The sequence below is a fragment of the Silurus meridionalis genome, chromosome 13 (assembly GCF_014805685.1).
Source record: "Silurus meridionalis isolate SWU-2019-XX chromosome 13, ASM1480568v1, whole genome shotgun sequence".
NCBI lineage: Eukaryota > Metazoa > Chordata > Actinopteri > Siluriformes > Siluridae > Silurus > Silurus meridionalis.
In genome coordinates this window covers 10,870,900-10,884,346 of record NC_060896.1, presented here as the reverse complement: position 1 = coordinate 10,884,346, position 13,447 = coordinate 10,870,900, and the positions used below count along the sequence as shown (strand labels likewise).

The 13,447-nt window shown below is 39.0% G+C and overlaps 1 protein-coding gene across 2 annotated transcripts; it reads left to right on the top strand.

The window, feature by feature from the left end:
* Nucleotides 1–2,473: 2,473 nt before the first annotated feature.
* tmem263 (transmembrane protein 263) lies at nucleotides 2,474–7,492 on the top strand. Of its 2 annotated transcripts, none has more exons than XM_046865368.1 (3): nucleotides 2,474–2,692; nucleotides 4,588–4,658; nucleotides 5,967–7,492. In XM_046865368.1, exons 2-3 carry the CDS (start codon nucleotides 4,595–4,597, stop codon nucleotides 6,263–6,265), a joined length of 363 nt encoding a protein of 120 aa, XP_046721324.1. In that variant the 5' UTR covers nucleotides 2,474–2,692; nucleotides 4,588–4,594; the 3' UTR covers nucleotides 6,266–7,492. The 2 variants fall into 2 exon arrangements, with proteins under 2 accessions (XP_046721324.1, XP_046721323.1); XM_046865367.1 differs by having other exon boundaries at nucleotides 2,475–2,707.
* Nucleotides 7,493–13,447: the final 5,955 nt, after the last annotated feature.

The following is a 13,447-nucleotide window of genomic DNA, read 5'->3' as shown; positions in this document are numbered from 1 at the left end:
TATTCTAATCCTGTCCATCCTCATCACTCCCAACGAAAACCTCATCATCTTCAGCTCTGCTACCTCCTGCTCCACCTCCTGCCTTTTACGCAATGCCACTGTCTCTAAACCATACAACATTGCAGGTCTCTCCACAGTCCTATAAACTTTCCCTTTCACTCTTGCAGATACTCTTCTATCACAAATCATTCCTGCCACCCTTCTCCACCCACTCCACCCTGCCTGCACTCTTTTCTTTACTTCTCTAACACACTCTCCATTACTTTGCACTGTTGACCCCAGTTACCTAAATTCCTCTACGTTCTTCACCTCTTCTCCCTGCAACCGCACCACTCCACTGCCCTCCCTTTTATTCACACACATGTACTCTGTTTTACTCCTACTGACTTTAATTCCCCTTCTCTCCAGCACGTACCTCCACCTCTCCAGGCTCTTCTCAACCTGCCCACTACTCTCACCACAAATAACAATATCATCATCAAACATCATAGTTTATGGAGATTCCTGTCTGATCTTGTCCATCAACCTGTCCATCACCACTGCAAACAGGAAAGGGCTCAGAGCCGATCCTTGATGCAGTCCAACCTCCACCTTGAACCAGTTTGTCATTCCTTCTGCACACTTTACTGCTGTCACACTGCCCTCATACATGTCATGTACCACCCTCACATACTTCTCTGACACACCTGACTTCCTCATGCAATACCACAACTCCTCTCTCTGCATCCTGTCGTACACTTTCTCTAAATCCACAAACACACAATGCAACTCCTTCTGACCTTCTCTATACTTCTCCATCAACAATCTTAAAGCAAATAATGCATCTGTGGTGCTCTTCCTCGGCATAAAACCATACTGTTGCTCACAGATGGTCACTTCTTCTCTCAGCCTGGCTTCCACTACTCTTTCCCATAACTTCATGGTGTGACTGATCAACTTAATTCCCTTGTAGTTACTGCAGGTCTGCACATCTCCCTTTTTCTTAAAGATCAGTACCAGCACACTCCTTCTCCATTCCTCAGGCATCTTCTCACCTTCCAAAATCCTGTTAAAAAAGTCTTGTTAAAAAAACTCCACTGCCATCTCTTCTAAACATTTCCATACCTTCTACCGGTATGTCACCTGGACCAACTGACTTTCCGCTCTTCATCCTCTTAATCACTGCTCTTACTTCCTCCTTACTAATCCTATCCACTTCCTGCTTCACAATCTCCACACCATCCAACCTTCTCTCTCTCATTTTCCAAGTTCACCAGCTGCTCAAAATACTCCCTCCATCTTCTCAACACACTCTCCTCACTAGTCAACACATTTCCATCTCCATCCTTTATTGCTCTAACTTGTAGCACATCCTTTCCAGCTCGGTCCCTCTGCCTGACCGAATGGTATAAATCATTTTTTCCCTCCTTAGGGTCCAACTTCTCATACAGCTTCTCATATGCCTTTTCCTTGGCCTGCCTACTTTTCACATCACTCACTCATCATCCCAATTCTGTTTTATCAACCTCTTTCTGCTTATGCTCTCCTGCACTTCCTCGTTCCACCACCACATCTCTTTGTCTTCCTTTCTATTTCTAGCTGTCTCCCTTATCACTTTTGCAGTAGTTGCCCAATCATCCGGCACCTCTTCACCACCACCTGTCTAACCTCCTCCCTGAACCTCATACTACAGTCTTCCTCCTTATTTCAGTCCTCACTCTCCTTCTCTTCTTCTTCACCTCCAAAACCATCCTACAGGCCACCATCCGTTGCTGTCTAGCTACACTGTCACCTGCCAGCACCTTACAGTCTCCAATCTCCTTCAGGTTGCATCTCCTACACAGAACATAGTCCACCTGTGTGCACCTTCCTCCACTCTTATACGTCACCTTATTATCATCCTTCTTCTTAAAATACGTATTCACCACTGCCATTTCCATCCTTTTAGCAAAATCTACCATCTGCCCTTCCACATTCCTCTCTTTAAAGCCATACCTACCCTCATCACCTCTGTTCCTTTTACCAACATGCCCATTGAAATCTGCCCCAATCACCAATCTTTCATTCCTAGGTACACCTTCTACCACTTCATCTAACTCACTCCAGAATTTTTTCTTCTCCTCTATCTCACAACCCACTTGTGGAGCATAGGCACTGATGACATTTATCATCACCCATCCAACTTCCAGCTTCACATTCATCACCCTATCAGAAACTCTCTTCACCTCCACTACACTCTTACTGTACTCTTCCTTCAGAATCACCCCTACACCATTTCTCTTTCCATCCACACCATGATAGAACAGTTTAAACCCACCTCCAATGTTCCTGGTCTTACACTTTTGTCCATGTAGTGTATTTGTTATAATTTCGTTTGTCATACAGAGAACACATTGTGACTTGAACATGGTTTGGTGCTTATGTTCTCGCTCTGCCACCTTTTTTTTTTTTTACCACATATATTTCGTCGCGTGGAGCGTGTAACGTCACTTCCTGATTCATGTCTCCATACTGGAGCAAAGTAGAGCGCCACGTCCACGTCACGCAAAGTCTGTGTGTGAGACAGAAAGACTGAGGGTTCCGCGAGCTTCAGCTTTTCTTCCTTCGCTGAGTGAAATTGTAAAAAGAACAAAAAAGCTCCAGACTGTCGTAAGGCGACGAGAAGAAGCAGGAGAGTAGGAGAGAAGAAGAACAGAAGAGAAAGCAGCCCCAGGTGAAAGCTCTAACTGTGAGTAACACGTCGCAGCTTTAGCTTTAAGTTCAGAAAACTTTTCTTCTTTTTCTGTCTGGAGGCAGATTTCAGACCTGGGAGGAACCAGCTCGAATAACAAGCTGGTGCAGGAGTTGTATTTGCCTTAACCACATGGTTTTGTTTAATCTTTGATATTTGTGGTCGGTGTATATATATTTGTGTGGTATATTTATGTGTAAGTGTTGGTGTTGTGTTGGCCCATTTTGAGCTACAGGACAACTTACCTGGTAGCTTTTCACAGAAGTGCTGGATGATGTCCTATACCATTAGATTTATCGATTTCTTGTTTCCTAATGTGAATTTCAATCCCTTATTATTATCTATTAACAGTGTATTTGTAGGCAAGATGAACTTTAATGCCTCATTAGCATTTTAGCTTTTGTTAATGTAACAAGCAATGGGTTTAGATTTATATACAAAACGCATTCGTTTTATTTTCTGGTTCAAATAAATGTATCCTGAGAATTATTTATGGATATTAAAGTTTCCCCTGTCTGATGGAGTAAAGCTCTGAAGAGAGGCTTATTGCTCTATCATTCATGCCTACGTGTAACTGCACTCAGTGGATGACTTGTACACCCCCAACACACACACACACACACACACACACACACACACACACACACACACACACACAAAACGGTTCAAACTGATTTTAAAAGATTACATTTTTTTTAAATCTTTAAAATGTAAAAACTGTTTGTTTTTGTTTTGAAATTTTGTTGTTGTGGTTTCATGCGGTGGTCTGTTTTCACCACCTGCTGATCGAGGTGGCAGTGGGATCCAGGTGGGCTTCATTTCTAACTAAAATGAGTGATGCAGCAGTGCTTTAGTCCTTTTAGTATGTATCTTTCAACTTCTCATCTATTCACACTGCTCAAACAGGTCAGGTTTTTTTTTTTTTGGGCCAATCCTGCTCCTCATTGTAGCACTCTTTCCTTTTACTTATATTATATAGCAGAGATGCACAAACTTGGGTTCGTAGGCCAAAGTTGGTGTATGGTGACTTTAGATTTGGCCATAATGGCATATTTAAGAAGACTGGGATAAAATGGTGCAAATCTTTATTTCCAATTAAGCTGCAAACAATTGACTTTGCAATATGTGAATTTCACTTTTATTAATTGTACATGTACACATTCTTCATTCAAGTGGGATGATGAGAACATTTACTTCAGTGCAGCATTTACTTTTGACTCACGGCCCTTAAACTAGTTAGATTTCTTTGCTCTTCGTAAGAAACATTTTGGGGACCCCTCTTATATAGCCAGGCAGAAAAACTGTAGTAAAACTGTATGGCATTCAGGCCATTTACTGTCTTCTCTACTTTCCTGATGGATTTCACATTGTCAGTGAACATTAGTAATATGTGGAGTGAGTGATTTTTCCTCCTTATTTTAAAAAAGTATTGTAACTGGATATCATTTGTCCTTTTTCTTTTAGCTCAGCATTTAACATACTTGTTAAGTTTAAACTAAATAACTAAAAAGCTAAACACTCAAAATATATATTCAATATATAATATATTCAGGCTGGACTATTCCTTTAAGTTTACTACTGTTACAATTCTGTGTGTCACATATCAGGATATTTTCCTGCTTGCTTTTCCATTACACACAGCCATTTGCAGTCATATGTCATCTCTATCAACTTTAAAAAATAACAGAAGAGTTACGAATGTGTATACAGTTCTGTTTGGATGTGTAGAGTAAACACAATCCTGATTGTGAACTGGTTGGCCTTGTTCTGTGTTGGTGAAGGCAGCACACTTTAGCTCCTTGTTAGTTCTTTGAGCCCTTTCACTAGTGTACATTAAGAATCATGTAAACCTTCTGATTTTCTTTTTCTTTCCACAGAACCACAATGAGCAAAATAGATGGGTCACAGCATGATGAGCCTGCATACTTAAAGAATGAACCTCCAGCAGGTAATTGGTTTCTTTGAGTTTCTTTGGCATGAGCAAATCAGGCGTGTATGAAAGTAGTACCACTCTGAATTCACACGGTGGAGCTCTTGTGCCGTTCAGTCCTCCATCTTCCAAACACTCCCTCTTTCGTCTCTCTGTGTACAGAAGAATGGAACATCAAACTTTTATTTTTTATACTTTCTTAAGTAATTGCTGTATGTGTTACATCACTGTTCTTCGCCTTATTTGCATTTAGTTTCAGGGCAATGTAGCTATTTAAGGCTGTGTCCGTATTTTCCAGATTTTACTCAAACTCAAATGCAAATTTGAAAATGGTATTTGCAGTTGCATTTCTTTTGTTAGCATGTTTCCACTTGGGTTCATAGAAAATAAGATGCTTTAATAAAAAATTGAGAGATGTTTAAAGATGCAGGTTTTTTTGTTTTCTTTTTTTACCTATAATGATTATATTTACAATAACGCCATGCGGTGAAATATCACACATTTCCTTGCTTTAGGCTTTTGTTTACTTTTCTGGCCTTGAAAGAAGCTCTGCCCTAACCAAAGCAGGGCTGCTGTGCTTTGACTGTTTAGTTTTTGCAGAGGGGTAATGTGTCCTGGGGGGAGGGAAAGGCTTGTCTGTGTTTTCATTGCAAATGCTATTTGCCTCACCGGTAGTATAGTACAGGTAGTAAAGGTTATCATAGTTTTAAGAATTTTTACATGCAGGTTTAAGTATATATCATTACAAACATTTTTTGGTAAAGTTCAATGAATGCAGACCTACAAACCTTGACAGTCAGAGTATATTAGAATGTGATATTACTCGTGAATATATTGCCAACTCGATAGCTGTTTTTAACTCTCCTGTAGTAACTGAGATTCTCTGGTAGCCCCGCCTTATTCACTTATGTCACATGTGTATCCCTTATGAAAGATACACCTGAATCAAAAGTTCATTAATGTTCATTAAAATTGCTCGGTAGGTATTTGATGTAGCTAATGTTACACAATATATAGTTAATATCAGTTATATTTATTATTGATAGCACAGAAATTCATTGCATTAAAATGGTCAAAATAATCTCTTTTCTCTTTTAACTCGAAGGGACTTGAACAGAAGGGTTAATGTTTTGAGAAGCAGCAAAAAAAGTATTTTTTTGGAAAAAAAGAATTTAGTGCGGTGGATTTTTGTGGTGTATGACAATAAATGACAACTTTCTTAATATATTATAGTACTTGATTCTAGTTAGATAATAATTATAGCTATTCTTTATAGGTTAATTATTGCTGATTTCAAATATGTAATTTTTTTTTTTTATCTTACAGATACAAATAAAGACCACCCGCAGGCTCAGCCAGGCATGTTTTCCAGAGTGACGGGAGGTCTCTTCAGTGTCACCAAGGGGGCTGTTGGGGCCACTGTTGGTGGGGTGGCCTGGATTGGAGGAAAGGGCTTGGACCTCACTAAGACAGCGGTCACATCTGTTGCTGCTGTTCCTGGCATGGGAGTAGGATTGGTGAAAGGGGGCGTGTCCGCGGTGGCCGGCGGAGTAACCGCAGTTGGTTCAGCAGTTGCTAATAAAGTTCCCATTGGAGGGGCCAAGAAGAAGGACAAGTCTGATTGAGACGTCTGAAATGCTGGGGGAGATGCTGTCATCAGTGACTTTATTATATAGACTCTTCAGTGGGATGACTGTTGGTTTGATATTCTGCAGAATGATTTGTTGAGATCAGATTTATACACCAGATCTGTTCTATGAATGAGCGACTTCAGTGTACTCAGAGCTTCCATCTGCTTCTAAGAAGAAGGTGTTTTTGTGTCCTAAATGGTATATTCTGGACCATGACAAGGTATGAATGTTTTGATCCGAGTAAGGGCAACATATTTTAATTCCTGAAGTATTAGTTGTGAACGTTTGGAGACTTGGGTGTTTAGTGAGGGACCACTGTAAATTTGTCATGTTTCACTAAGCCACATTGCACCGGGTTTTGTGTCTTTTACCTTAAATTAGGGAATGAGAATATCTTTGAACCATGAGCCATAAGTTAAATTAAGAACATCATTTGGGTATCCCTCAGTGTACTACAGCAGAAATTTTTGAGACTAGATTGGCTTGATTGAAATGCTTTATCTATCGATTTGGTTTTGTTTGAGGGATTTCTTTTGGAGTCCAGGCTGAGCCATGCTGCCCTCTCATACAGCTTTACTCATCAGTCTCTCTCTTTTCCACCTGCAATGCGTAGAAGCCCTGAGTCTTCAGCCACAAGCTAATGTGTTTACTGTGCACCAAAAACACAGCTACGGAGGTATTCATGTGAAAATCTGAATACTGGTAGCAAACATTCCTAAGCAAAACGGTTTAATATTATTAAGTGAAATGGCTGTGTAGGTTAGATTATAATATTAAAAAAGCCCATTTCACTTCTCTAGCCATGCAATAAACATTGTTTATACGGGATACGTTCGACTATGTGTTTTATTTATCCTACAGTGGCTTTCAAATTTTGTCTTGTCCATTTCATAAAAAGAAGCATTTTCCCAGGTTGATACTGCATTACATTTTTATAGTTTGATAAAGTATAAATGAGCAGAGACAGTATTTTCTCTAAGATATGTGTAAAATCTGTATTTACCTACAACCAAAGAATGCAAAAAGGTCTTTTCTGTAATAAGTGATGTTTTCTTTTCCCTTTTTTTCTTTCTTTCTTTCTTTCTTTCTTTGTTTGTTTTTTTTTGTTGTTTTTTTGTTTTGTTTAGATTTTATTAATGTAAGTGTTCATTTTACACATAAGCGTTACTCTGTGCTTGAATATATAATGTGAATTAAATAAAGAAATAGGATTCAACATTGCATTGCCTTTTCCTCTCATAGTGGGTGATTGTGTAAACATATTTTAGATATTTTATACTCAGTGAGTGTTCTATCTTTTTAACAGTCCTACTTTAAAGGTCATTATCAATCTTAAGATTGAGATGTGTTTAGGTTATAGCAACTGGGACATTTTATGCCCCTTCACCTTTGGCAAGTATTCATTCCTCACAATCCTAATAGTTTAGTAAGTTCATGAGAATGTTGCTCATGGCTCTGCAGATTCTTGGAAACTGGGAACATATGTCCAGGGTTAGTAACGGTTATGAAAGAGTTGGGAAAAATCTTCTTCTGGTTAGGTGCTGAGAGATTTCTTTAATATATAATCTTTATACTAATATATTTACATTTATAATTTTATTTTTAGCAGCAGGAATATGTGTATATATTATGTATATAATATACTTTAAGGAAATTTAGACAATAACCCTACCAGCATGGTTGTTTTTTGGAGGTAGGAGGAAACCGAAGAACCCAGAGGAAACCCATCTGCACATGGGCACAACTGGATCAACCTGAAAACCCTGAAGCTGTAAGAGGGCAGTGCTACCTGTTTTGCCACTGTACCAATTAGATATAGATAATAATGCAGATTTATTGGTATATCCTAAGAAGAAAATCAGAATCAGTGGAGCAATTTCCCTTTCTTCTTCTTCTTTTTCTTCTTCTTTCGGGCTTCTCCCATTAGGGTTCGCCACAGCGGATCATCCTTCCTGATTCCTGATCCGCGTATTTGATTTCAATTCAAACGATTGGTAAAATTATGTTGAAAAGGTCACTGTGTTCCTATTAAATAAATTTGAGTACAGTGAACTCAGTCATGTTCGAGAAACCATGATGATTCGCGCTTTATGACATGGTGCGTTATCCTGCTGAATGTACCCATCAGAAGATGGATACACTGTGGTCATAAAGGGATGGACATGGTCAGCAACAAAGGTAGGCTGTGGCGTTGACACGATGCTCAGTTGGTACTAATGGGCCCAAAGTGTGCCAAGAAAATATCCCCCACACCATTACACCACCACCAACAGCCTGAACCGTTGATACAAGGCAGGATGGATCCATGCTTTCATGTTGTTGACGCCAAATTCTGACCCTACCATCCAAATGTCGCAGCAGAAATTGAGACTCATCAGACCAGGCAACGTTTTTCCAATTATCTATTGCCAATTTTGGTGAGCCTGTGCAAATTGTAGCCTCAGTTTCCTGTTCTTAGCTGTCAGGAGTGGCACCCGGTGTGGTCTTCTGCTGCTGTAGCCCATCCGCCTCAAGGTCCAACGTGTTGTGCTTTCAGAGATGCTCTTCTGCATACCTTGGTTGAACGAGTGGTTATTTGAGTTACTGTTGCCTTTCTACCAGCTCGAACCAGTCTGGCCATTCTCCTCTGACCTCTAGCATCAACAAGGCATTTGCGCCCACAGAACTGCCGCTCACTGGATATTTTCTCTTTTTCGGACCATTCTCTGTAAACCCTAGAGATGGTTGTGCATGAAAATCCCAGTAGATCAGCAGTTTCTGAAATACTCAGACCAGCCTGTCTGGCACCAACAACCATGCCACGTTCAAAGTCACTTAAATCACCTTTCTTCCCCATTCTGACGCTCGGTTTAAACTGCAGCAGATCGTCTTGACCATGTCTACATGCCTAAATCAGAATCAGAATCAGAATCAGAATCAGGTTTATTGACCAAGTGTGTTGACACACACAAGGAATTTGGTTCCAGCTGTTTGTTACTCTCAAAAGTACAGACATAAATAAAAACCTATACAAGACAAAACAGACAATACAGACAATATGAGACAGTATAGACAGTGTGGGTAATAAATAGGGATACAGACCAGTAATGTACATAAAGTGTGGGAGTGCATGGTAGTGCAAATGACAGTATTGTGTGCCAGGTATGATGAGAGAGTTTACTATAAAACTTTGTACAGTATATAGAAGCAATAGTGTGTGCAACATATACAGATACTGTGATGAGTGAGAGTTTTGTGCAGTACTCATAGGTGTGAGCAGGGAATATAATTATGGTCAGTTGTTAGTGAGGGTGCATTGAGTTGCATTGAGTTGCTGCCATGTGATTGGCTGATTAGAAATTTGCGTTGACAAGCAGTTTGACAGGTGTACCTAATAAAGTGGCGATCAAAATTAGAGAACAAGTTATAAACAATTGAACAATTCTGAAATAATGTCATCTTCACTGCTCAACAGTTGAAGGAGTTTTTGTCCTGTCTATACCATGCTACCAGAACAACTTTTCCACAAAATAACTAAGGCATTTTTAAAAAAAACATTATTTTGCAGAAAACACACTGATCAAAATTAGAGAACAATGACTGTAGCATGGAAAAAGATTACAACAATTTTTTCTGAAGGTTACAACAGTCAGCAATTAGTAGGAAGTGTAGAAGGCCTCTGCTCTGAATGACTTCAGCACATCTGCGGCCACAGGACAGCACTGGTCTCTCACACTGCTCTGGTGTGATTTTGGTCCACTCTTCTTCCAGTCTCCTCCACAGTTCGGTGACTGTAGTGGGTTTCTTGGCCATAACTTTGTCGCCAAGGATTTTCCAGAGGTTCTCTATTGGGTTGAGATCAGGACTCTGGGCAGGCCATGTCATTATTTCAATGTTTTCAGTTTCGAGGAACTGCTTTACCCGTTTTGCTGTATGACATGGAGCGTTGTCCTGCATGAACACTGCGGGCTGATTGGGTGATGAACGCAGGAACATAATGTTTCCTATCGGACCCAAATAAATAAAACTTACTTTCATCACTGAAGTGAACTTTGGACCAGTTCTCCTCTGTCCACACAACATGCTTAGTTTAGCCTTTTGATTCTTTTTTTGCTAATGAGAGGTTTGGTCTCTGCAGAGTGGGCTTTCAGTCCAAATGCCCTTAAACGTCGAGACACTGTATGACGAGACAGATCCTTACCCTGTTCAGCGCTGAACTGGTGAGCAATTCCAGCTGCAGTGTGGAAACGATTGCCCATTGAGATCCTCCGCAGTATCCTGTCCTCTCTTGTATTTGTCTTCCGTGGACAACCAGCCTTCTTGGCGGACTTCAATGAGTTTGTGATGTTGTAAAGATTCAATATTCTTGAAATCACAGATTTGGAACGACCAACTTGTCTTGCCCTCTGCAACTGGATCGTGGACTTCCTGACTGGGAGACCTCAGTCAGTCCGGATTGGAAATAGCATCTATCTAATGATATTTTTATTACTGTGTCTAAAAAATAACTTGCACCAATAACTTGCATAAAAAAATGGTAGTTTCATATCCTTCATTTTCTTTGTCTGCTGATTTTTTACCTTTGTTTGGTATTGAAAACAGATTCTCTCTGATTGCCACAGGCCCATCGAAGTCTATAAAAAAGCCTCCATCTCATAAAATATAGAAACTGTTTGTGATTATTTCTGATTGTAAAATGGCTAATTACTCATTATAGAGTCAAAACATTTTAGCATTCACATTCCATCTGTCAGCTCTCAGCCAGCTGGCAAATACAATTCCCAGCAATCATCACAGCCATCACAGGTGGCCAAACGACAACTCCCAAACCACACACAGGCTGGTCTGAAATCGCTCACTCGTTCACTCATTCACTAATAAACCCTATAAAGTGCATGCTAGTCAAGTTCACTATATAGGAAGACAGAAATTAAAATGTGTTGGTGAATTCAGACCTAACATATATATTATGCGCCAGAAAGGAGAAAGATACTCCTTCCCTGATTCACATCTGTGATCTCTAATAAAGCAATAGGCAATTTCTGTCATGTTTACTTACAAGTATGTTTATTATATGAAACTAAATGAATTATGAATTAAATATAAACATAAAAAATCTAAATTATTTAATACATTACTGTACACTACACATTTATTTTATTTATTTTAAAGCATAAAATTAAAACTAACAAGAATAAACAAGTATATAAAGATATTTTATGTGTAAACATTGTCACAGGGGTTCCTGTTAATGTCATTGAACCAGCTTCAGAGCTAAACCCTATAAAATCTTCTAGGTCATTGCTCATTTTGGTTTTGGCAAAATTTATTTTCCTGGGAAGATTTTCTTTTGTTCCATGCCGAGTTGCAGTATGAAAATCAGAGTGAATTGTGGGTACATATGAGTGAACAAAAGTAAGGAATAAAGTTGAAAATGGCAGACACACAATATAGTGCACTATATAGAAGAAAGGGAGCAGTTTAAAATGCAGCAACACCTAAGTTTTCAAGCTACTGCTTGAGCAGAGATGTGCTTAATTGCCCACACAATCACATACACTTTAAAAGAATAGCAAAGTCCACTAAAGGTGGTAGAGCATTCTCACATTTAGCTCCTAAACTTTGAAACAGTCTTCCTGACAGTGTTCGGGGCTCAGACACACTCTCCAAGTTTAAGTACAGATTAAAAATGTATCTTTTTAGCAAAGCCTACACATAACATACATCTCACATCATACCCTTGTGCTCCAGAACATCTGATCACATGCACATTTTCAACTTGTGCTGTTAATATCATGAACAGCAGCTACGCTAATTTCTCTCCACTGCTTCTCTTTCTCTCCCCATCCCGAGGCATCCTGAGGTTGGCCAGCTCCAGTCACGTCCCACCTCATGAAGATTATGGACCCTTGAAGAAGTAAATACCGAACTCACAAACATCCCGAACCATCTAGGGACGTACCAATGCCAAGTTGGTATGCAGTTACAGAACTACATGCCTTTGTAATAAGGATAAATCCAACTGATAAGTTGAATCTAATGTCTCAAACAGTAGCACAACTTGGTTGTTAGTTTAAATAAGATGATTTTTAAATCATTTTTGAGAGACACATGCATGCTCCTTTAGTTTTTCTTTTATTTTGTTATTTTTTGTCATAAAACAGGTGAAAGGGATTATTGCTTTTCAAATGCATACATCTTATATGGTATATGCAACAAACTAAGTAATTAAATTGTATGAAGCTTTACTTTTATTAAACAAATATATACATTTTAAATGTTACATGTTATTTTCATTAAATAACAACTTTACACACAATTGGAATTCAGACAGTTAGTTTTTCCAAACATTCGGCTAAAATACTTTTTCCTGTCTATTCTAAAACTTCAGAGGTGTGCCTTGCTAGTTGAATATTTCATTCTGACCTTTAATGGAGTTCATCCCAGACCAGTTCAATAGGATTTAATCCAGTGTCTGGGCAAGCCCATCCTTGATAGATAACACCCCAGCAGACTGCTCTCTAAATAATGCTCACATAGCTTGGATGTATGCTTCAGGTCATTGTATTCTTGCATAGTGAAGTTTATTCCAATGTATGGAATGGTAGCCATTCCAGTATTCCTTTCCCTCTGCTCTAAAACAACCCTAAATGATTAAGCTTTCACCTTTTTGTTTGACTGTGGGTGTGAGGCAGTCTGATATCATCTCTCCTGTTATTTGTCTTACATAAGTTTTTCTGTTAGAGCGTCGTTTGGACTCACCTGTCCACAGAACTTTCTTCCAGTCATTCACTGTCTAATTCCTGTGTGTTCCTTTTAGTCTTTTACCCTGTTTATTCCATTAACAAAACTGGGAAGTAGGAAATGAAAAAAATATAGTTTTGGCCTTGAATCAGTGCTAAGATTAATCCTGGTAAGTGAAAGTGTTGGTGCAACTGTGGGCACCAAAGAAATAGAGTTTTTAAACTTTGTACTTTTTTAGTACTTGTCAGCTAAGAAAACTATATTTTTACTGTCAGTTGGTCCTGTGTGATGGACAGTGTTTATAACTAATATATTTGAGATTTTGTGATTGTATTCTATTTCATTTGGCTCACTAAATGCCCACAGCCACAGTAATTAAAAATCATGTAAACTAACTGCAAATTGGCAGCTGAATAAGCAGCAGTTCAATATCATTTAGCTCTTTCTTTATTT

Bases quoted from the DNA above. Each gene is read 5' to 3' on its own strand.
- tmem263 (XM_046865368.1), top strand. From the start codon at position 4,595: ATGAGCAAAATAGATGGGTCACAGCATGATGAGCCTGCATACTTAAAG. The intron at 4,659-5,966 runs GTAATTGGTTTC...TTTATCTTACAG, and splicing joins AAAGAATGAACCTCCAGCAG to ATACAAATAAAGACCACCCG.